This window comes from Excalfactoria chinensis, unplaced genomic scaffold, assembly GCF_039878825.1.
Source record: "Excalfactoria chinensis isolate bCotChi1 unplaced genomic scaffold, bCotChi1.hap2 Scaffold_381, whole genome shotgun sequence".
Lineage (NCBI taxonomy): Eukaryota > Metazoa > Chordata > Aves > Galliformes > Phasianidae > Excalfactoria > Excalfactoria chinensis.
The window spans coordinates 26934-48063 of NW_027315669.1; the positions used below are offsets into that span (position 1 = coordinate 26934).

Below are 21130 nucleotides of genomic sequence, written 5' to 3' on the forward strand. Positions count from 1 at the left end.
ACCCTTTAGGGTGGGGTGTCCTTATAGGATGGGGGTGTCCCTTTAGGATGAAGGGGTTTCCCTTTAGGGTGGGGGTGTTCCTTTAGGATGGGGGGGTTGTCCCTTTAGAGTGGGGGGGCGTCCCTTTGGGATGGGGGTGTCCCTTTAGGATGAAGGGGTTTCCCTTTAAGAATGGGGGGGGTCCCTTTAGGGTGGGGGGTGTCCCTTTAGGGTGGGGGGTGTCCCTTTAGGATGGGAGGGCATCCCTTTAGGGTGGGGATGTCCTTATAGGATGAGGGTGTCCCTTTAGGATGAAGGGGTTTCCCTTTAGGGTGGGGGGGGTGTCCTTTTAGAATGGGGGGGTGTCCCTTTAGGATGGGGGTGTCCTTATAGGATGGGGGTGTCCCTTTGGGATGGGGGTGTCCCTTTAGGGGTTGGGGTGTCCTTATAGGATGGGGGTGTCCCTTTGGGGTGGGGGGTCCCTTTAGTATGGACGGGGGGGGGGGGCGTCCCTTTGGGGTGGGGGGATATGCCTTTAGGATGGGGGGGTCCCTTTAGGGGGTGTGGGAGGGGTGTCCCTTTAGGATGGGGGTGTCCCCTTGGGGTGGGGGTGTCCCTTTAGAATGGGGGGGTGTACTTTTAGGATGGGGGTGTCCCTTTAGGATGGGGGCATCCCTTTAGGGTGGGGTTGTCCTTATAGGATGGGGGTGTCCCTTTAGGATGAAGGGGTTTCCCTTTAGGGTGGGGGGGTGTCCTTTTAGGATGGGAGGGCATCCCTTTAGGGTGGGGGTGTCCCTTTAGGGGGCGGGGGTTGTCCCTTTGGGATGGGGGTGCCCTTTAGGATGAAGGGGGTTCCCTTTAGGGTGGGGTGTCCCTTTAGGATGGGGGCATCCCTTTAGGGGGCGGGGTGTCCTTATAGGATGGGGGTGTCCCTTTGGGGTGGGGGTCCCTTTAGTATGGACGGGGGGGGGGGGTGTCCCTTTGGGGTGGGGGGGTATCCCTTTAGGATGGGGGTGTCCCCTTGGGGTGGGGGTGTCCCTTTAGAATGGGGGGGTGTACTTTTAGGATGGGGGTGTCCCTTTAGGATGGGGGGGGGGGTCCCTTTAGGATGAGAGGGTGTCCCTTTGGGGTGGGGGGGTGTCCCTTTAGGATGGGGGTGTCCCCTTGGGTTGAGCTCATTGGGCCTCCTATCAATAGGGTTCAGCTGTTGGTGTCCCCCCCATCATTGGGTTCTTCCCCCCCCATTCTCGAGGCTGTGGGGTCAGTGTCCCCATGTGTTCTATGGGGTGATACGGGGACAGCGGGAGCAGAAATAGCTCTGGGAAGGAAAATAATCCCTTGGAGCCAAGAGGAGGAGACGCCCCGTGGGGCTCCGAGCCGCCCCATAGAGCCGACCCCGAGCTGCTCTGCGGACTTATTAGGGCAAAGCCAATTATAGGGCCGGCAAAGGGGGGGGGGGCTGTGGGTGCTGGGGGGGGTTGGGGGCACGGAGCCATAACGTGGGGCTGGAGGGAAGGGGCAGCCACCAAGTGGAAGCTGGAGGGGGGTCCCTATTGGGGAAAGGGGGGAGGGGGGGGGATGGAGGACCCCAAATCCACCCCAAATCCACCCCAAATCCACCCCACATCCACCCCACATCCACCCCAATCCACCCCAAATCCACCCCCAAATCCACCCCACACCCCACCCCAAATCCACCCCAAATCCACCCCACATCCACCCCAAATCCACCCCAAATCCACCCCAAATCCACCCCAAAATCCACCCCACATCCACCCCAAATCCACCCCAAATCCACCCCACATCCACCCCAAATCCACCCCACACCCACCCACACCCACCCCACCCCCACCCCACCCCCACCCCAAATCCACCCCAAATCCACCCCAAATCCACCCCACATCCACCCCAAATCCACCCCAAATCCACCCCACATCCACCCCAAATCCACCCCAAATCCACCCCACATCCACCCCACATCCACCCCAAATCCACCCCAAATCCACCCCACATCCACCCCAAATCCACCCCAAATCCACCCCACATCCACCCCAAATCCACCCCAAATCACATCCACCCCAAATCCACCCCAAATCCACCCCACATCCACCCCAAATCCACCCCAAATCCACCCCACATCCACCCAAATCCACCCCACCCCCACCCCACATCCACCCCAAATCCACCCCACCCCCACCCCACCCCACCCCACATCCACCCCACATCCACCCCAAATCCACCCCAAATCCACCCCAAATCCACCCCACATCACATCCACCCCAAATCCACCCACATCCACCCCAAATCCACCCACACCCACCCCAAATCCACCCCAAATCCACCCCACATCCACCCCAAATCCACCCCAAATCCACCCCACATCCACCCCAAATCCACCCCAAATCCACCCACACCCACCCCACATCCACCCCAAATCCACCCCAAATCCACCCCAAATCCACCCCAAATCCACCCCACATCCACCCCACATCCACCCCAAATCCACCCCAAATCCACCCCACATCCACCCCAAATCCACCCCAAATCCACCCCACATCCACATCCACCCCAAATCCACCCACATCCACCCCACATCCACCCCAAATCCACCCCCACCCCATACAGCATCTCCCTCTTCGTTTCGTTTGGGTTAAGGTGGGGGGGGGGGGGATGCCTTAATGCAATGTGGGGCTCCGTGTAATGAGTTTGTGAGTGTTCAGCCCCCCCCCCCCCCCCATTCAGAAGAGCCCCCCCCTCCTCACCACCCAAAAGCTGAACCTCTATGGGGGGGTGACGCCCCCCAATCTTCAATGGGAGATGTGAGTTTTATTAACGGCGCTGTGGGGCCGGATGGGGGGGGGGGGGGGGGAATAAAGTGGGCGGTGGGCAGCGCAGCCTCTTCTCCTCTGTAAGCTACGCTGGGGGGGGGGGGGGCGGGTTATGGGGTGGGGGGGGTTAATAGGGCGGAGGGGGGGGGCGGGGGGGGGCAACCCGGCGACGTCATTGTGGGTCGGTCGCGGGGAGAGACGAGAAAACGGAGAGGAAATGGGATATAAATGGGGATGGGGGATGGAGGGGGTGGTCTATGGGGGGGGGGGGGATGGGGATGGAGGGGGTGGTCTATGGGGGGGGGGGGGATGGAGGGGGTGGTCTATGGGGGGGGGGATGGGGATGGAAGGGGTGGTCTATGGGGGGGGGATGGAGGGGGTGGTCTATGGGGGGGGGGGGGAATGGAGGGGGTGGTCTATGGGGGGGGGGGGATGGGGATGGAGGGGGTGGTCTATGGGGGGGGGGGGGATGGGGATGGAGGGGGTGGTCTATGGGGGGGGGTGGATGGAACCATCCCGGATTGGGGGGGGGGGGGAAATTGGATGTTTTTGGTGTTGGAATAGAAAGAAAATTACATCAGAGCCAATAAGGGGGGGGGGAAATGGGGGGGGGGGGGAGGTGGTCACGCAGAGGAAGGTGCCGATGTTGGGGGGGGGGCGCTATGGGATGGATGGGGGGGGGGGGGGGACCCGGGGTGAGCACCACACCTCACTCATCGCCGGGTCCCTGTTGTTGATGGGGGGGGTATTGGGGTCACCTGGTGCTGGGGGGTCATTGGGATCACCTCGATGAGGGGTGCTTGTGGGGGGGTATTGGGGTCACCTGGTGCTGGGGGGGGGGTTATTATTGGGGTCACCTGGTGCTGGGGGGGTATTGGGGTCACCTCGATTTGGGGGGGGTTATTATTGGGGTCACCCCGATGGGGGGGTGCTGGTGGGGGGGGATATTGGGGTCACCTGGTGCTGGGGGGCTATTGGGGTCACCCCGATGGGGGGGTGCTTGTGGGGGGGTATTGGGGTCACCTGGTGCTGGGGGGGGGGTTATTATTGGGGTTACCTGGTACTGGGGGGGTTACTACTGGGGGGTCACCTGGTGCTGGGGGGCTATTGGGGTCACCTCGATTTGGGGGGGGTTATTATTGGGGTCACCCCGATGTGGGGGTGCTGGTGGGGGGGGGGATATTGGGGTCACCTGGTACTGGTGGGCTATTGGGGTCACCCCGATGGGAGGGTGCTTGGGGGGGGGTATTGGGGTCACCTGGTGCTGGGGGGGGGGGGTTATTATTGGGGTCACCTGGTACTGGGGGGGTTACTACTGGGGGGTCACCTGGTGCTGGGGGGGGGGGGGTTATTATTGGGGTCACCTGGTACTGGGGGGGTTACTACTGGGGGGTCACCTGGTGCTGGGGGGGGGGGTTATTATTGGGGTCACCTGGTGCTGGGGGGCTATTGGGGTCACCTCTATTTGCGGGGGGGGCTTATTATTGGGGTCCCCTCCCAGCCTGGTTGGGCCGCAGGATGCTCCTCAAGGCACCGGCCAGGCTGCCCAGCGATGGGGACCGGGCTGTGCTCGTTGCTGTGGTTGCGGTTGTGGTCTCCCCCCTCAGCTCCATCTCGATGGTCATCACCACTTTGGGGGCTCTGGGGGGTCGTTCGGTGCTGTCCTTATCTGGGGGGGGGGTTTTGGTGGCACCTTCCCCGCCTTCTAACCGCTATTTCTTCTCTTTCCGGCTCTCCCCGCTCGTCCCTTTGGCTTTTTTCTCCGTGGCCGCTTTGGTGCCGCGGCTGTGATCCAACATGGCGTAAAGGACCGGAGCCTTAAAGGACGACAAGAGCCCCATTAGCACCTCATTGGCACCCCATTAATCCCTATAGGTGGGCATTAAACCCCCCCCACCCCATTTATGTCCCTTCCTATCACCTGCCGGCTGCGCTTCGATGCGTCCTTAGCCGATCTCTGCAGCTTCCCCTTCTCCATAGCGCTAAGGGGAGAGACGGGACCCATCAGTTCCCATCCACAAGCCCCCCACCCCCATAGCGTTGTTAATGACCCTATACGTTATAGGGTCGACTCACCTCAGCCTTCTCTGCAGCACCGCCTGCCGGCGCAGCCAACAGAAGCGCAGCAGGTAAAATAAGGCCACCAATAGGGCCACCAGGAGGAGGGCACCGCCGATGATGGAGCCCAGCACGACCCCATAGCGGGTGGGGACTGAGGGGACAGCGGGGTCAGTAAGTACAACGGGGGGGGGGGAGGGGGACGGGGGTGGGGAGGGGGACAGCGATATGGGGGGGGAGCAGTATGGGGATGGGGGCAGGAATATGGGGATGGGGGCTGCAATGTGGGGATGGGGGCTGCAATGTGGGGATGGGGGCTGCAATATGGGGATGGGGGCAGTAATATGGGGATGGGGGCAGCAATATGGGGACATGGATGGGGTGGGGATGGGGATCGGGACCGTGATATGGGATGGGGACAATGACATAGGGATGGGGATAATGATATGGGGATGGGGACAGTAATATGGGGACATGGATGGGATGGGGAGAGCAATATGGGGATGGGGGCTGTGATGTGGGGATGGGGATGGGATGGGGACCATGATATGGGGATGGGGACGGCAATATGGGGACATGGATGGGGTGGGGATGGGGATAGCAGTATGGGGATGGGGATGTGGGGATGGGGACCATGACATGGGGATGGGGACAGAACTATGGGGACATCGATGGGATGGCGACAGTGATATGGGGATGGGGACAGCAGTATGGGAATGGAGACAGCAATATAGGGACATGGATGGGATGGGGACAGCGATATGGGGATGGGGACCATGATATGGGGATGGGGACAGCAATATGGGGACGTGGATGGGATGGGGACAGCGATATGGGGATGGGGACAGCGATATGGGGATGGGGACAGCAATATAGGGACATGGAAGGGATGGGGACAGTAATATGGGGATGGGGACAGTGATATGGGGACATGGATTGGATGGGGACAGCGATATGGGGATACGGACAGCAATATGGGGATGGGGACAGTGATATGGGGACATGGATGGGATGGGGACAGTGATATGGGGATGGGGACAGTGATATGGGGACATGGATGGGATGGGGACAGTGATATGGGGATGGGGACAGTGATATGGGGATGGGGACAGTGATATGGGGACATGGATGGGATGGGGACAGTGATATGGGGATGGGGACAGTGATATGGGGATGGGGACAGTGATATGGGGACATGGATGGGATGGGGACAGTGATATGGGGATGGGGACAGTGATATGGGGATGGGGACAGTGATATGGGGACATGGATGGGATGGGGACAGTGATATGGGGATGGGGACAGTGATATGGGGATGGAGACAGCAATATGGGGGTGGGGACAGCAGTATGGGGGTGGCAATGGGGTGGTGGGTGTCCGTACCTTTCTCTAAGACATAGAGTGTGACCTGGGAGGATTTCCCCACGATATCAGGAGGGTTTTTGACGTCGCAGGTGAAGGTCCCGTTGTCGGTGTAGTCCAGGTTGTGGATGACGATGGAGCCGTCCTTACGCCGGGGGTTTCCCACCCACTCCATGCGCTCCTTGAAGGAGCCCACGTCATCGATGTAGGGTTGGCCTTTGGCATAGTGGAATATCTGGGGGTGGAGAGAAAGGGGGGAGGTTTGGGTCAAGGTTTGGGTCAAGGTTTGGGTCAAGGTTTGGGTCAATGTTTGGGTCAATGATTGAGTCAATGATTGGGTCAATGATTGAGTCAATGATTGGGTCAATGATTGGGTCAATGTTTGGGTCAATGTTTGGGTCAATGTTTGAGTCAATGATTGGGTCAATGATTGGGTCAATGATTGGGTCAAGGTTTGGGTCAATGTTTGGGTCAAGGTTTGGGTCAATGTTTGAGTCAATGATTGGGTCAATGTTTGGGTCAAGGTTTGGGTCAAGGTTTGGGTCAAGGTTTGGGTCAAGGTTTGGGTCAATGTTTGGGTCAAGGTTTGGGTCAAGGTTTGGGTCAAGGTTTGGGTCAATGTTTGGGTCCCGGTTCGGGTTGTGATGCAGGTTGAGGTCAGACACAACACGGTGCTTACGGAGATGCTGTCACGGCTGCCCTCGGCCTGGAAGTGCCACGTGATGGAGATGTCCTCTGAGATCCACTCGCTGGACCAGAAGCTGCAGGAGAGGGTGACATGGGAACCCACGGTGCCGTACACCTCCCGTGGTGTGTACACGTGGATGGCCAACGTGGGGGACAGCCCTGCGAGGGACGGAGCTGTCAGCACCATGGGGACACCAACATGGCACTGGTAGAGCCACAGTGCCCTATGGGGACACCAACATGGCACTGGTAGAGCCACCAATGCCATTCGGTCAACAGCATGACACTGGTAGAGCCACAATGTCCCATGTGGACACCAACATGGCACTGGCAAAGCCATCAGCCCAATGGGGCCACCAGTATGGCACTGGTAGAGCCACAGCGCCCCATAGAGCCACCAACACGGCACCAGGCAATCAGCCCCATGGGGACACCAACATGGCGCTGGTAGAGCCACCATGCCCCATGGGGACACCGGTATGGTACCCATGAAGCCATCATCCCCATGGGGACACACCAGCATGGCACCAACCCATTGACCAGCCCCATAGGGACACCCACCGGCCCCATAGGAACACCCACCGGCCCCATAGGGACACCCACCGGCCCCATAGGGACACCCACCGGCCCCATAGGGACACCCACCGGCCCCATAGGGATACCAGCTGATCTGTGCCCCCATGCCGGCCCCGTGCCAAAGTCCCCAAATGCCACCAAAGGGCTTTTGTTGGAAGGGACAATGGCTGTTTGTTGTGGTGGCCATGGGGACAGCTGGGCCCAATGAGCCCTGTGGGATGTTCTCCCCTTTGTAGGTTCTGTGATCCCATGATCCTATATATGATTTGATGATCCTACAGTGCTATATTCCTTGACCCTATATGATCCTATGACCCTATGATCACAGCCCTCTGTGTTTCTATGAGTCTTCTGTGATCTTACAATTCCACAACCCTACAGACCTGCAACCCTATAATTCCATGACCCTACAGACCTAAAACCCTATAATTCCATGACCCTACAGACCTAAAACCCTATAATTCCATGACCCTACAGATCTGCAACCCTACAACCCTATGATCCTATCATTCTACAGCTCTACGTTTCTGTGACTCTACCACCCTATGACTCCACAATCCAAGTCCACGATCCCATAGCTCTATAGCCCTACAGTTCCACCATCCTACATCTCCACCGTCCTACAACCCCATGATCCTACAGCCCCATGATCCTACAACTCCAAGACCCTTCATCCCCACGATCCCACACCTCCATGATCCTACATCCCCATGATCCTATAATTCCAAGACCCTTCATCCCCACGATCCTGCACCATCATGATCCTACATCCCCATGATCCCACAACTCCATGATCCTACATCTCCAAGACCCTTCATCCCTACAATCCCCCACCTCCTCGATCCCACACCTCCAAGACCCTTCATCCCCACAACCCTACATCTCCAAGACCCTTTATCCCCACAATCCCACACCTTCATGACCCCATAACTCCATGATCCCACACCTCCATGATCCTACATCTCCAAGACCCTTCATCCCTGTGATCCTACATCGCCACGGTCCTACATCTCCATGATCCTAACACCTCCAAGACCCTTCATCCCCACAATTCTACATCTCCAAGACCCTTTATTCCCATGATCCCACACCATCATGATCCCACATCTCCAAGACCCTTTATCCCCATGATCCCACACCTCTATGATCCTACATCCCCAAGACCTTTATTCCCACGATCCCAAACCTTCATGATCCCACATCCCCATTATCCCACACTTCCATGATCCTACATCCCCATGATCCCACAACTCCAAGACCCTTTATCCCCATGATCCCACACCATCATGATCCTACACCCCCACGATCCTACATCTCCATGATCCTACACCTCTAAGACCCTTCATCCCCACAATCCCAAACATTCATGATCCTACACCTCCATGATCCTACATCCCCAGGACCCTTCGTCCCCCCAATCCCACACCATCATGATCCTACATCCCCACGACCCTATATCTCCATGATCCCACACTTCCACAATCCTATATCTCCATGATCCTACACCTCCAAGACCCTTCATCCCCACAATCCTACAACTCCAAGACCCTTTATCCCCACGATCCCACACCACCATGATCCTACATCCCCATGATCCCACACCTTCATGATCCCAAACCTCCATGATCCTACATCCCAAGACCCTTTATCCCCCCAATCCCACACCTCCACCATCCAACTCCAACCTCAACACCAACCAAAGGCCCCCACACGGACCCCACCACCTTCACCCCCATCCCCATCCCCATCCCCATCCCCATCTCCATCCCCATCCCCATCCCCATCCCATCTCACCCAACACCACCATCATCCCGGCGAGGAGGAGGCGTCCATCCATGATGGCACCCGGCGCCATCTTGGTGCTGTTATGGGGCTGAGAGCCTCATGGAAGGCTGGAGGGTGCCGGGAGGGTGGGCTGTGGGGTTTAAGGGCCAGCAGCATCGAGTGGGGCCAATGGAAAACCAATGGGAGGAGAGGGGAGGATGGGTCCCTCCCAAGGGGGGGGTGGGGGGGGGATATGGGGACAGGGGACAGTTTGTTTGGGGTTGGGAGAGGAGGGGAAGGAACGCAGAGGGTGGGGGGTGGGGACATAGAGGGCTTTGTGAGGCTGCATTCCCTGCAGCAATGGGGGCGGATGGGGAGGAATGTGATGGGATGGAGGGTGGGGATGGGGGATATGGGGGGATATGGGGGGATATAGGGACATATGGGTATGGGGACACATGGGTATGGGGGTATGGGGACGTGGGGATGGGGGGATAGAGGGATATGGGGGGATATAGGGACATATGGGTATGGGGACACATGGATATGGGGGTATGGGGTAGAGGGATACATGGATATGGGGATACACGGGTATGGGGATACATGGGTATGGGGACACATGGATATGGGGGTATGGGGTATAGGGATACATGGATATGGGGGTATGGGGACGTGGGGATGGGGGGATAGAGGGATATGGGGGGATATAGGGACATATGGGTATGGGGACACATGGATATGGGGATATGGGGACATATGGCTATGGGGTCATACGGCTATAGGGACATATGGATATGGGGACATATGGCTATAGGGACGTATGGCTATGGGGTTATATGACTATGGGGACATATGGCTATAGGGACATATGGCTATGGGGTTATATGGCTATGGGGACATACGGCTATAGGGACATATGGCTATAGGGACATATGGCTATAGGGACATATGGCTATGGGGACATATGGCTATGGGGACATATGGATATGGGGACATATGGCTATAGGGACATATGGCTATGGGGACATACGGCTATGGGGACATATGGATATGGGGACATATGGCTATAGGGACATATGGATATAGGGACATATGGCTATAGGGACATATGGCTATATGGACATACGGCTATGGGGACATACGGCTATAGGGACATATGGCTATAGGGACATATGGATATGGGGACATATGGCTATAGGGACATATGGATATGGGGACATATGGCTATGGGGTCATATGGCTATGGGGTCATATGGCTATATGGACATATGGCTATGGGGACATACGGCTATAGGGACATACGGCTATAGGGACATATGGCTATGGGGACATATGGCTATGGGGTCATATGGCTATAGGGACATACAGCTATAGGGACATATGGCTATAGGGACATATGGCTATGGGGACATATGGCTATAGGGACATATGGCTATAGGGACATATGGCTATGGGGACATATGGCTATAGGGACACATTGATATGGGGCCAGAGGGCCATTGGGATGTATGGGTATGGTCTATGGGGCCAGAGGGCTACGGGGCCATGAGGACACATAGGGACACAGATGGACGTGGGGACACACGGGCGGGGCTTTGGGGTCCCCGTGACTCCCGGGCCGTCCCGTACGGCTCCATTTTGGGGTAAAAAAGCCGCATTTTGGGGTGTTTTTTAGCAGCGTTCAGCCCCATACAGGGACACCGCCTGGGGGGGGGGGGGGAGGGGGGTGGAAGGGGACGGAAGTGCCGTCACGGCTACTTCCGGTGAGCGGAGCGCTTCAAGATGGCGGCGCTGGTGTTGAGGTGACTCCGTGCGGGCGGGGCCTTCCGGGTCCCACGGGTCCGTGTCCCCCCCCCGTTAATGTCCCCCCACTTTTAATGTCCCCCAACTTCCGTGTCCCCTCGGTTCACGGATGGGGGGGGGAGGGGGGCAGGCTTAGGGGCTGGAGGGGCTGCAGGCCTTAATGGGGGCATAGGCCTTAAGGGGCTATAGGCCTTAAGGGGGGCATAGGCCTTAAGGGGCTATAGGCCTTAAGGGGGCTGCATGGGGGGGGCACCAATACAGGGCAATGAGCACCCAAAGGCGCCCCCATAACCCTATAGAGGGCAATGGGGGACCCCAAAAGCCCCGTCTGCAATGGGGACACCCCAAAACCCTTATAGGATACCTAAAGCTGCACCCTAAACTCCCCCCCAGCACCAATACAAGGCACTGAGCACCCAAAGGCTCACCCCATAACCGTATAGGGGGCAATGGGGGACCCCAAAAGCCCTGTCTGCAATGGGGACACCCCAAAACCCTATAGGACACCTAAAGCTGCACCCCAAGCTCCCCCAGCACCAATATAGGGCACTGAGCACCCAAAGGTGCACCCCATAACCCTATAGATGACAATGAGGGACCCCAAAAGCCCTGTCTGCAATGGGGGTGCCCAGAGTGCACCCCAAAACCCTATAGGGGGCAATGGGGGACCCCAAAAGCCCCATCTGCAATGGGGACACCCCAAAACCCTTATGGGACACCTGAAGGTGCACCCCAAGAGCCCCCCCAGCACCAATACAAGGCAATGAGCACCCAAAGGCGCACCCCATAACCCTATAGGGGGCAATGGGGGACCCCAAAAGCCCCGTCTGCAATGGGGATGCCTGGGGTGCACCCCAAAACCCTTATGGGACACCTAAAGGTGCACCCCAAACTCCCCCCCAGCACCAATCCAGGGCACTGAGCACCCAAAGGCGCACCCCATAACCCTATAGGTGACAATGGGGGACCCCAAAAGTGGACCCCGAGCCCCCCACCCAGATCAAGGAGCGCCCCATAACCCAAAGCTGCGGCCCCAAACCCTTATGGGGGCACTCAGGACACCCAAAGCCCCCCCCCTTTAAAACCCCAATGGGAGAATTGGGGACACCCAGAAATAAACCCCAAACCCTTTATGGGACACCGGGGACACCCAAAGGAGCTCAGTCCGCCCCCTTTATTCCCCATCTCGAAGTCCCACCCGCCCCACATCTTTGGGGTCCCCCATTACCCCCCATATTATGGGGGTCCCTCACCTTCCTGCTGCCCTCCGGGAGCCCCCCACCCTAACGGGACACCCCCCCCCCCCCCATCCTAAAGGGACATCCTTGTGTTGTATGGGAGCCTATGGGGATGAGGGTTGGCCCTATATAGGATCCTATGGGGATGAGGGTCGGCCTTGTGTTATATAGGATCCTATGGGGATGAGGGTTGGCCTTATATAGGATCCTATGGGGATGAGGGTCAGCCTTGTGTTATATGGGATCCTATGGGGATGAGGGTCGGCCTTATATAGGAGCCTATGGGGATGAGGGTCAGCCTTGTGTTATATGGGATCCTATGGGGATGAGGGTCGTCCTTGTATGGGAGTCTATGGGGATGAGGGTTGGCCTTGTGTTATATAGGATCCTATGGGGATGAGGGTCGTCCTTGTATGGGAACCTATTGGGGGATGAGGGTCGGCCTTGTGTTGTATGGGAGTCTATGGTATATATGTTTATATACAGGGGAGATGGGGCAGCCCCTAAGGGTTTATATATAGGGGAGATGGGGCAGCTCCTAAGGATCTATAATGGAGATGGGGCAGCTCCTAATGATCTATAATGGAGATGGGGCAGCTCCTAATGATCTACAATGGAGATGGGGCAGCTCCTAAGGATCTATAATGGAGATGGGGCAGCTCCTAAGGATCTATAATGGAGATGGGGCAGCTCCTAAGGATCTATAATGGAGATGGGGCAGCTCCTAAGGATCTATAATGGAGATGGGGCAGCTCGTAGCAATGGTGTTTCTGTTCTCAGACCCAGAGGAGCTGCATCCACAGGAAGGCAAAGAGCAGCAGAGCTTCACCTCATCCCCCCCCATTGCAAGGCAGCAGTGGGAGGCGCACTGCCAGCTGTTGTTGTGTTGCAGATCAATCAGTGCTTGTTGCCTCGGTGCAGATGAATGCTCCGAGCTGTTCCACGCCTCCTGCTTCGTCCTTCTTAGGGCCGTGCTGTAGATTCCAACCCACATCTGCGCCAGCCTGGGGGCTGCCAAAGCTCCTGGAGAGCTGCCCTTCAATGTCCCGTCACAATCAGAGCCATTGCTTTCTATGGAGCAGCTCCCACTCCTTTGGGTGCCATTAAAACCCCCCTTTTTGCCTCCTGAAATGCTTTGTGTTGGGATGTGAGAGCAACCTGCTGGAGCTCAGGGCTGTGCTGCGGGTCCCAATGGGTGTTTAAGGGAGGGGGGTGGGGACCCTATGGGGGTTTGGGATGCATCTCTTTAGGGACATGAGCCTGGAGAGCTGCCCTTCAATGTCCCATCACAATCAGAGCCATTGCTCTGTATGGAGCAGCTCCCATTGCTCTCTATGGGGCAGCTCCCATTGCTCTGTATGGGGCAGCTCCCATTGCTCTCTATGGAGCAGCTCCCATTGCTCTCTATGGAGCAGCTCCCATTGCTCTGTATGGAGCAGCTCCCATTGCTCTCTATGGGGCAGCTCCCATTGCTCTCTATGGAGCAGCTCCCATTGCTCTCTATGGAGCAGCTCCCATTGCTCTGTATGGAGCAGCTCCCATTGCTCTCTATGGGGCAGCTCCCATTGCTCTGTATGGGGCAGCTCCCATTGCTCTGCATGGAGCAGCTCCCATTGCTCTCTATGGGGCAGCTCCCATTGCTCTCTATGGGGCAGCTCCCATTGCTCTCTATGGGGCAGCTCCCATTGCTCTCTATGGGGCAGCTCCCATTGCTCTCTATGGAGCAGCTCCCATTGCTCTCTATGGAGCAGCTCCCATTGCTCTGTATGGAGCAGCTCCCATTGCTCTGTATGGAGCAGCTCCCATTGCTCTGTATGGAGCAGCTCCCATTGCTCTCTATGGGGCAGCTCCCATTGCTCTCTATGGGGCAGCTCCCATTGCTCTCTATGGGGCAGCTCCCATTGCTCTGTATGGAGCAGCTCCCATTGCTCTGCATGGAGCAGCTCCCATTGCTCTCTATGGAGCAGCTCCCATTGCTCTCTATGGGGCAGCTCCCATTGCTCTGTATGCAGCAGCTCCCATTGCTCTCTATGGGGCAGCTCCCATTGCTCTCTATGGAGCAGCTCCCATTGCTCTCTATGGGGCAGCTCCCATTGCTCTCTATGGGGCAGCTCCCATTGCTCTGTATGGAGCAGCTCCCATTGCTCTCTATGGGGCAGCTCCCATTGCTCTCTATGGGGCAGCTCCCATTGCTCTCTATGGGGCAGCTCCCATTGCTCTCTATGGAGCAGCTCCCATTGCTCTGTATGGGGCAGCTCCTATTGCTCTCTATGGAGCAGCTCCCATTGCTCTCTATGGGGCAGCTCCCATTGCTCTCTATGGGGCAGCTCCCATTGCTCTCTATGGGGCAGCTCCCATTGCTCTGTATGGGGCAGCTCCCATTGCTCTCTATGGGGCAGCTCCCATTGCTCTCTATGGGGCAGCTCCCATTGCTCTCTATGGAGCAGCTCCCATTGCTCTCTATGGAGCAGCTCCCATTGCTCTCTATGGGGCAGCTCCCATTGCTCTCTATGGGGCAGCTCCCATTGCTCTGTATGGGGCAGCTCCCATTGCTCTGTATGGAGCAGCTCCCATTGCTCTCTATGGGGCAGCTCCCATTGCTCTGTATGGAGCAGCTCCCATTGCTCTCTATGGGGCAGCTCCCATTGCTCTCTATGGGGCAGCTCCCATTGCTCTCTATGGGGCAGCTCCCACTCCTTTGGGTGCCATCAAACCCTTTTTGCTTTGTGTTGGGCTGTGAGAGCAACCTGCTGGATCTCAGGGCTGTGCTGAGGGTCCCAATGGGTGCTTAGGTTGCTGGGGACCCTATGGGGGTTTGGGGTGCATCCCTATGGGGACGTGAGCCCCCTCCCCATTCATTGCTGCAGTGAGAGGGGTGGGCTGTGAGATTGGGGTGCTGTCTGTGCCCCATAGGGAAGGGGTGACAGCTGAGCAGGGTTTGGTGGGGTGTCACACAGGGGTGGGCACAAGGCAGGAGGTTATAGGGGGGGAATCACAGCATGGTTGGGTCTGGAGGGACCTCATAGCCCTACATGGATGGCTTGGCTGCCATTGGCTCCATCCGTATCCACGTCCTATAGGGACACATGGATATGGGGTATGGGGGCATGGAGATACATGGATATGGGGTATGGGGACATGGGGATAGAGAGGGACATGGGGATACATTGGTATAGGGACATATGGATATGGGGTATGGGGACACATGGATTTGGGGACATATGGATATGGGGGTATGGGGACATGGGGATAGAGAGGGACATGGGGATACATGGGTATTATGACATGGATATGGGGTATGGGGACACATGGATATGGGGACAGAGAGATATGGGGATATATGGGTATGGAGGTATGGGGACATGGATATGGGGTATGGGGATATGGGGACAGAGAGGGATGTGGGGACACATGGATATGGGGTATGGGGATATGGGGACAGAGGGACATGGGGATACATGGCTATAGGGACACATGGATCTGGGGATCTGGGGACATATGGCTATGTGTCATATGGCCATCCTCTCACATGCAGCCTGATTTTAGGACCCCAAGCAGTGCAGAGCTGCATCCTGGCCCCATTAACGTCAGCATTTCATACCTTCCTTTGGCACTGATGGAGTTTCTCCCTCTTTTCTCTTACAGATGTGTCTCTCGGCGCTGCCTCCTGGCCCGGCTCAACCCGGCCCTTCCATGCACCAGTGAGTGTGGGGCTCTATGGGGAGCAATGGGATTCACTGCTCCCCATGGGATCCCATGGGGCTCTATGGGGAGCAATGGGATTCACTGCTCCCCATGGGATCCTATGGGGCTCTTTGGGGAGCAATGGGATTCACTGCTCCCCATGGGATCCCATGGGGCTCTATGGGGAGCAATGGGATTCACTGCTCCCCATGGGATCCCATGGGGCTCTATGGGGAGCAATGGGATTCACTGCTCCCCATGGGATCCCATGGGGCTCTATGGGGAGCAATGGGATTCACTGCTCCCCATGGGATCCCATGGGGCTCTATGGGGAGCAATGGGATTCACTGCTCCCCATGGGATCCCATGGGGCTCTATGGGGAGCAATGGGATTCATTTCTCCCCATGGGATCCTATGGGGCTCTTTGGGGAGCAATGGGATTCACTGCTCCCCATGGGATCCCATGGGGCTCTTTGGGGAGCAGTGGGATTCACTGCTCCCCGTGGGATCCTATGGGGCTCTATGGGGAGCAATGGGATTCACTGCTGCCCATGGGATCCCATGGGGCTCTATGGGGAGCAATGGGATTCACTGCTCCCCATGGGATCCCATGGGGCTCTATGGGGAGCAATGGGATTCACTGCTCCCCATGGGATCCCATGGGGCTCTATGGGGAGCAATGGGATTCACTGCTCCCCATGGGATCCCATGGGGCTCTATGGGGAGCAATGGGATTCACTGCTGCCCATGGGATCCCATGGGGCTCTATGGGGAGCAATGGGATTCACTGCTCCCCATGGGATCCCATGGGGCTCTATGGGGAGCAATGGGATTCACTGCTCCCCATGGGATCCCATGGGGCTCTATGGGGAGCAATGGGATTCACTGCTCCCCATGGGATCCTATGGGGCTCTATGGGGAGCAATGGGATTCATTTCTCCCCATGGGATCCCATGGGGCTCTATGGGGAGCAATGGGATTCACTGCTCCCCATGGGATCCTATGGGGCTCTTTGGGGAGCAATGGGATTCACTGCTCCCCATGGGATCCTATGGGGCTCTATGGGGAGCAATGGGATTCACTGCTCCCCATGGGATCCTATGGGGCTCTTTGGGGAGCAATGGGATTCACTGCTCCCCATGGGATCCTATGGGGCTCTTTGGGGAGCAATGGGATTCATTTCTCCCCATGGGATCCCATGGGGTTCTATGGGGAGCAATGGGATTCACTGCTCCCCATGGGATCCTATGGGGCTCTTTGGGGAGCAATGGGATTCATTTCTCCCCATGGGATCCTATGGGGCTCTATGGGGAGCAATGGGAGTGAGGTGTTGATCTGTCTGCATTTCAGACATGGGGATAGAGAGGGACATGGGGATACATGGGTATGGGGACATATGGATATGGGGACAGAGGGACATGGAGATATATGGGTATGGAGGTATGGGGACATATGGATATGGGGGTATGGGGACATGGGGCCAGAGGGATATGGGGACACATGGATATGGGGATAGAGAGGGACATGGGGATATATGGGTATAGGGACATATAGATATGGGGATATGGGGACACATGGATATGGGGTATAGGGCCATATGGATATGGGGTATGGGGCCAGAGAGGGCTGTGGGGCCAGATGGCTCAGAGCCGTCCATGCCCTTCTTGTTGTGCAGCGTGGTCCCCATGGGCAGCACAGCCAAAGAGGAGATGGCTCATTTCTGGGAGAAGAACACCAAATCCAGCCGTCCTTTATCCCCTCACGTCTCCATTTACAAGTAAGGCTTTGTCTGCTGGGAGCTCCAACCCCCCCCCATTCCCAATGCAGGATGCTGACAGCCCTTTATCCCCCCCCATTCCCAATGCAGGATGCTGACAGCCCTTTATCCCTCCCATTCCCAATGCAGGATGCTGACAGCCCTTTATCCCCCCCCATTCCCAATGCAGGATGCTGACAACCCTTTATCCCCCCATTCCCAATACAGGATGCTGACAACCCTTTATCCCTCCCATTCCCAATGCAGGATGCTGACGGCCCTTTATCCCCCCCATTCCCAATGCAACCCTTTATCCCCCCCCCATTCCCAATGCAGGATGCTGACAACCCTTTATCCCCCCCCATTCCCAATGCAACCCTTTATCCCCCCATTCCCAATGCAGGATGCTGACAGCCCTTTATCCCTCCCATTCCCAATGCAGGATGCTGACAGCCCTTTATCCCCCCATTCCCAATGCAGGATGCTGACAGCCCTTTATCCCCCCATTCCCTATGCAGGATGCTGACAACCCTTTATCCCCCCCATTCCCAATGCAGGATGCTGACAGCCCTTTATCCCCCCATTCCCAATGCAGGATGCTGACAGCCCTTTCCCCTCCCTTGCAGCTGGCTCAGCAGATGCCCTTCCCAGCTCTATTGCCATTCCCAGGCTGCCTCTGCACATTGCCCACTCTCTCCCCATTCACCCTATTTGGATTCCTGGGATAACTGAATACAGAACCCCCCCCACCCCCCCCAGGGCTGCAGAGCTCATCAGGAACATCGACTTTTGCCTCCCTACCCCTTTATTTTAGCTCACAAACTGCTTCTCTTGCAGGTGGTCTCTGCCCATGGCCATGTCCATCACTCACCGCGGCACCGGCGTTGCTCTCAGCTTAGGTTTGTGCACCTCTGGCTGCTGCTGTGGGGTTCGGAGCTGGGGTTGCTCCCCTTTGGGTCTTCCCTCCTATCCCCCCCCCTTTATCTGCCCCCCATTCTGATGCTATATCAGCTCCAGGAAGCCACCCAGTGCTGTGTTGGGACCCTCATAGCCTTCCTTAGCACCTTCTTCCACACCAGTTCAGAGCTGGGGTTGCTCCCCTTTGGGTCTCCAGTTGTAACATCCCTCCTATCCCCCCCCCCCCCTTTGGGTTTTCCTATCCACCCCCCCTCTATCTAACCCTCATTCTGATGCTATATCAGCTCCAGGAAGCCACCCAGTGCTGTGTTTAAACCCTCATAGCCTTCCTTAGCACCTTCTTCCACACCAATTTGAAGCTGGGGTTGCTCCCCTTTAGGTTTCCTTCCCTCCTATCCCCCCCCCTCTATGTACCCCCCATTCTGGTGCTGTATCAGCTCCAGGAAGCCACCCAGTGCTGTGTTAAAACCCTCATAGCCTTCCTTAGCACCTTCTTAAACATCAGTTCAGAGCTGGGGTTGCTCCCCTTTGGGTCTCCAGTTGTAACATCCCTCCTATCCCCCCCCCCTTTGGGTCTTCCTATCCACCCCCCCTCTATCTAACCCTCATTCTGATGCTATATCAGCTCTAGGAAGCCACCCAGTGCTGTGTTTAAACCCTCATAGCCTTCCTTAGCACCTTCTTCCACACCAATTTGAAGCTGGGGTTGCTCCCCTTTAGGTTTCCTTCCCTCCTATCCCCCCCCTCTATGTACCCCCCATTCTGGTGCTATATCAGCTCCAGGAAGCCACCCAGTGCTGTGTTGAGACCCTCATAGCCTTCCTTAGCACTGCTTCCATTGTGAGCTGCTGCCTCCTTCCACACCAAGGGGCCAAACTGCTCCCATCCTCAAACCCTTCTGTGCCTGCTGAGCCCATCCAGGCCCTGCAGGACTCAACTGGAGGCTTTCAGGCTGTGAAAGGCAGCTTTATTTGGGGTTCAGAATGAGGACAGGAGGGTACAGAGGGAAAGGGGTTAATCAAACACCGCCAGGGTTGGGGATGTGAGGTCCCAAAGCTGCTGCAGTTCATTCATAGGGTTGCTGTGGGTATGGGGGGGGGGAAGGATCTGTAGGGCTCCTGCATGGCTGGCTATGGGTATGGGGGGGATGGGGAAGGGGCTGCTGACCCCCCCCATGCATAGTGCTGTATTGCTGCCACGTGTGTCCCACCTCAGCTGAGCTCACCCTGCTCTGCATCCCATAGAGCCACAGGCACATCCCATAGGCTGCTGCAGGCCAGTTCCTCCTCTCTTCGCCCCCTAACCTGCCCCATGGATGGGGGTCTTTCCTGTACCCCCCCCAACCATCATCCCATTCAATCCCTGCAGGTGTTTCTCTCTTTGTCCCCAACCTGCCCCATGGATGGGGGTCTGTCCTGTACCCCCCAACCATCACCCCATTCAATCCCTGCAGGTGTTTCTCTCTTCACCCCCAAACCTGCCCCATGGATGGGGGGGGGGTTATTCTGTACCCCCCCTAACCATCATCTCAGCCCATTCAATCCCTGCAGGTGTTTCTCTCTTTGCCCCCTAACCTGCCCCATGGATGTGGGGCTATCCTGTACCCCCCTAACCATCACCCCATTCTCTCCCTGCAGGTGTTTCTCTCTTCAGCCCCCAACCTGCCCCATAGATGTGGGTCTGTCCTGTACCCCCCAACCATCACCTCACCCCATTCTCTCCCTGCAGGTGTTTCTCTTTTCAGCCTGGCTGCTTTGCTGCTCCCGGAGCAGTTCCCTCACTACGTGGCCATGTTGAAATCCCTCCCTTTGGCTCCTGCTCTCATTTACTCTGCTAAATTCGCCCTGGTTTTCCCCTTTTCTTATCACACCTGGAATGGAATCCGGCACCTGGTGAGTGAGCTGCGTGTGCCTGTTGTTTGTGCTGGCAATAAAGGTGCCCTCGGGAACAGGAATTAAAGCTCTTTGCAGCTATTTTTGGGTGCCTTTAAGCCGCCCGGAGCTGCTCAGTGCTGATGCTTTGTGCTTATCTGGAGCATCCTCTCTATGGGGCAGGGAGATGGAGCATCCCCTGCTCTGTGGCCCCTCTATGGGGCACAGATGGTGGAGCATCCCCTGCTCTGTGGCCCCTCTATGGGGCACAGATGAGCCCTGTGGAGCTCCTCACCCCTTCCTGTGGTGCTGTGATTGCCAGTGCTCTGTGTTGATAAGTGAGGCTGGAAGATGCTTTGTAGGGCCCTGGAGTGGGGATAGGGGTTGGGGATGGGGATGGTGATAGGGCAGGGGATAGGGATGGGGATAGGGCAGGGCATAGGGCTGGGCATAGGGTTGGGGATAGGACAGGGCATAGGGCAGGGCATAGGGCTGGGGATAGGGCTGGGCATAGGGCAGGGGATAGGGGCTGGGGATAGGACTGGGGATAGGGCTAGGGATAGGGCAGGGCATAGGGTTGGGGATAGGACAGGTCATAGGGCTGG

General features: G+C 57.1%; 2 protein-coding genes and 1 long non-coding RNA gene across 4 annotated transcripts; 2 read left to right on the forward strand and 1 right to left on the reverse strand.

Annotated features, from left to right (window-relative positions):
• Nucleotides 1-4223: 4223 nt before the first annotated feature.
• Nucleotides 4224-9381, reverse strand: MPZ (myelin protein zero). Its single transcript, XM_072360880.1, has 6 exons — nucleotides 9285-9381; nucleotides 6907-7073; nucleotides 6249-6462; nucleotides 4884-5019; nucleotides 4729-4789; nucleotides 4224-4624 (listed from the first exon to the last, which is right to left on the reverse strand). The coding sequence occupies exons 1-6, from the start codon at nucleotides 9343-9345 to the stop codon at nucleotides 4520-4522; spliced, it is 744 nt and encodes a 247-aa protein (XP_072216981.1). The 5' UTR covers nucleotides 9346-9381; the 3' UTR covers nucleotides 4224-4519.
• On the forward strand, nucleotides 4551-7044 carry LOC140265000 (uncharacterized). Of its 2 annotated transcripts, none has more exons than XR_011906192.1 (4): nucleotides 4551-4682; nucleotides 4873-5039; nucleotides 6320-6432; nucleotides 6878-7044. It is a non-coding gene; the product is annotated as an uncharacterized lncRNA (long non-coding RNA). The 2 variants fall into 2 exon arrangements; XR_011906191.1 differs by having other exon boundaries at nucleotides 4583-4682; nucleotides 4901-5039.
• Nucleotides 9382-11036: 1655 nt separating the features above from the next.
• On the forward strand, nucleotides 11037-20670 carry SDHC (succinate dehydrogenase complex subunit C). Its single transcript, XM_072360879.1, is given in 6 exon segments — nucleotides 11037-11056; nucleotides 15941-15972; nucleotides 15975-15996; nucleotides 17656-17757; nucleotides 18574-18635; nucleotides 20383-20670. Coding segments are annotated over 6 exon segments (468 nt in total). The 3' UTR covers nucleotides 20613-20670.
• The last annotated feature ends 460 nt before the right edge of the window (nucleotides 20671-21130 follow it).

Excerpts from the sequence above, each read along its gene's own strand:
- MPZ (XM_072360880.1), bottom strand. The coding sequence starts at position 9,345 with ATGGCGCCGGGTGCCATCATGGATGGACGCCTCCTCCTCGCCGGGATG. Across the intron at positions 6,463-6,906 it reads GCAGCCGTGACAGCATCTCC|ATATTCCACTATGCCAAAGG; the intron begins GTAAGCACCGTG and ends CTCCACCCCCAG. Across the intron at positions 4,625-4,728 it reads CATCGAAGCGCAGCCGGCAG|GCTCCGGTCCTTTACGCCAT; the intron begins GTGATAGGAAGG and ends TCGTCCTTTAAG.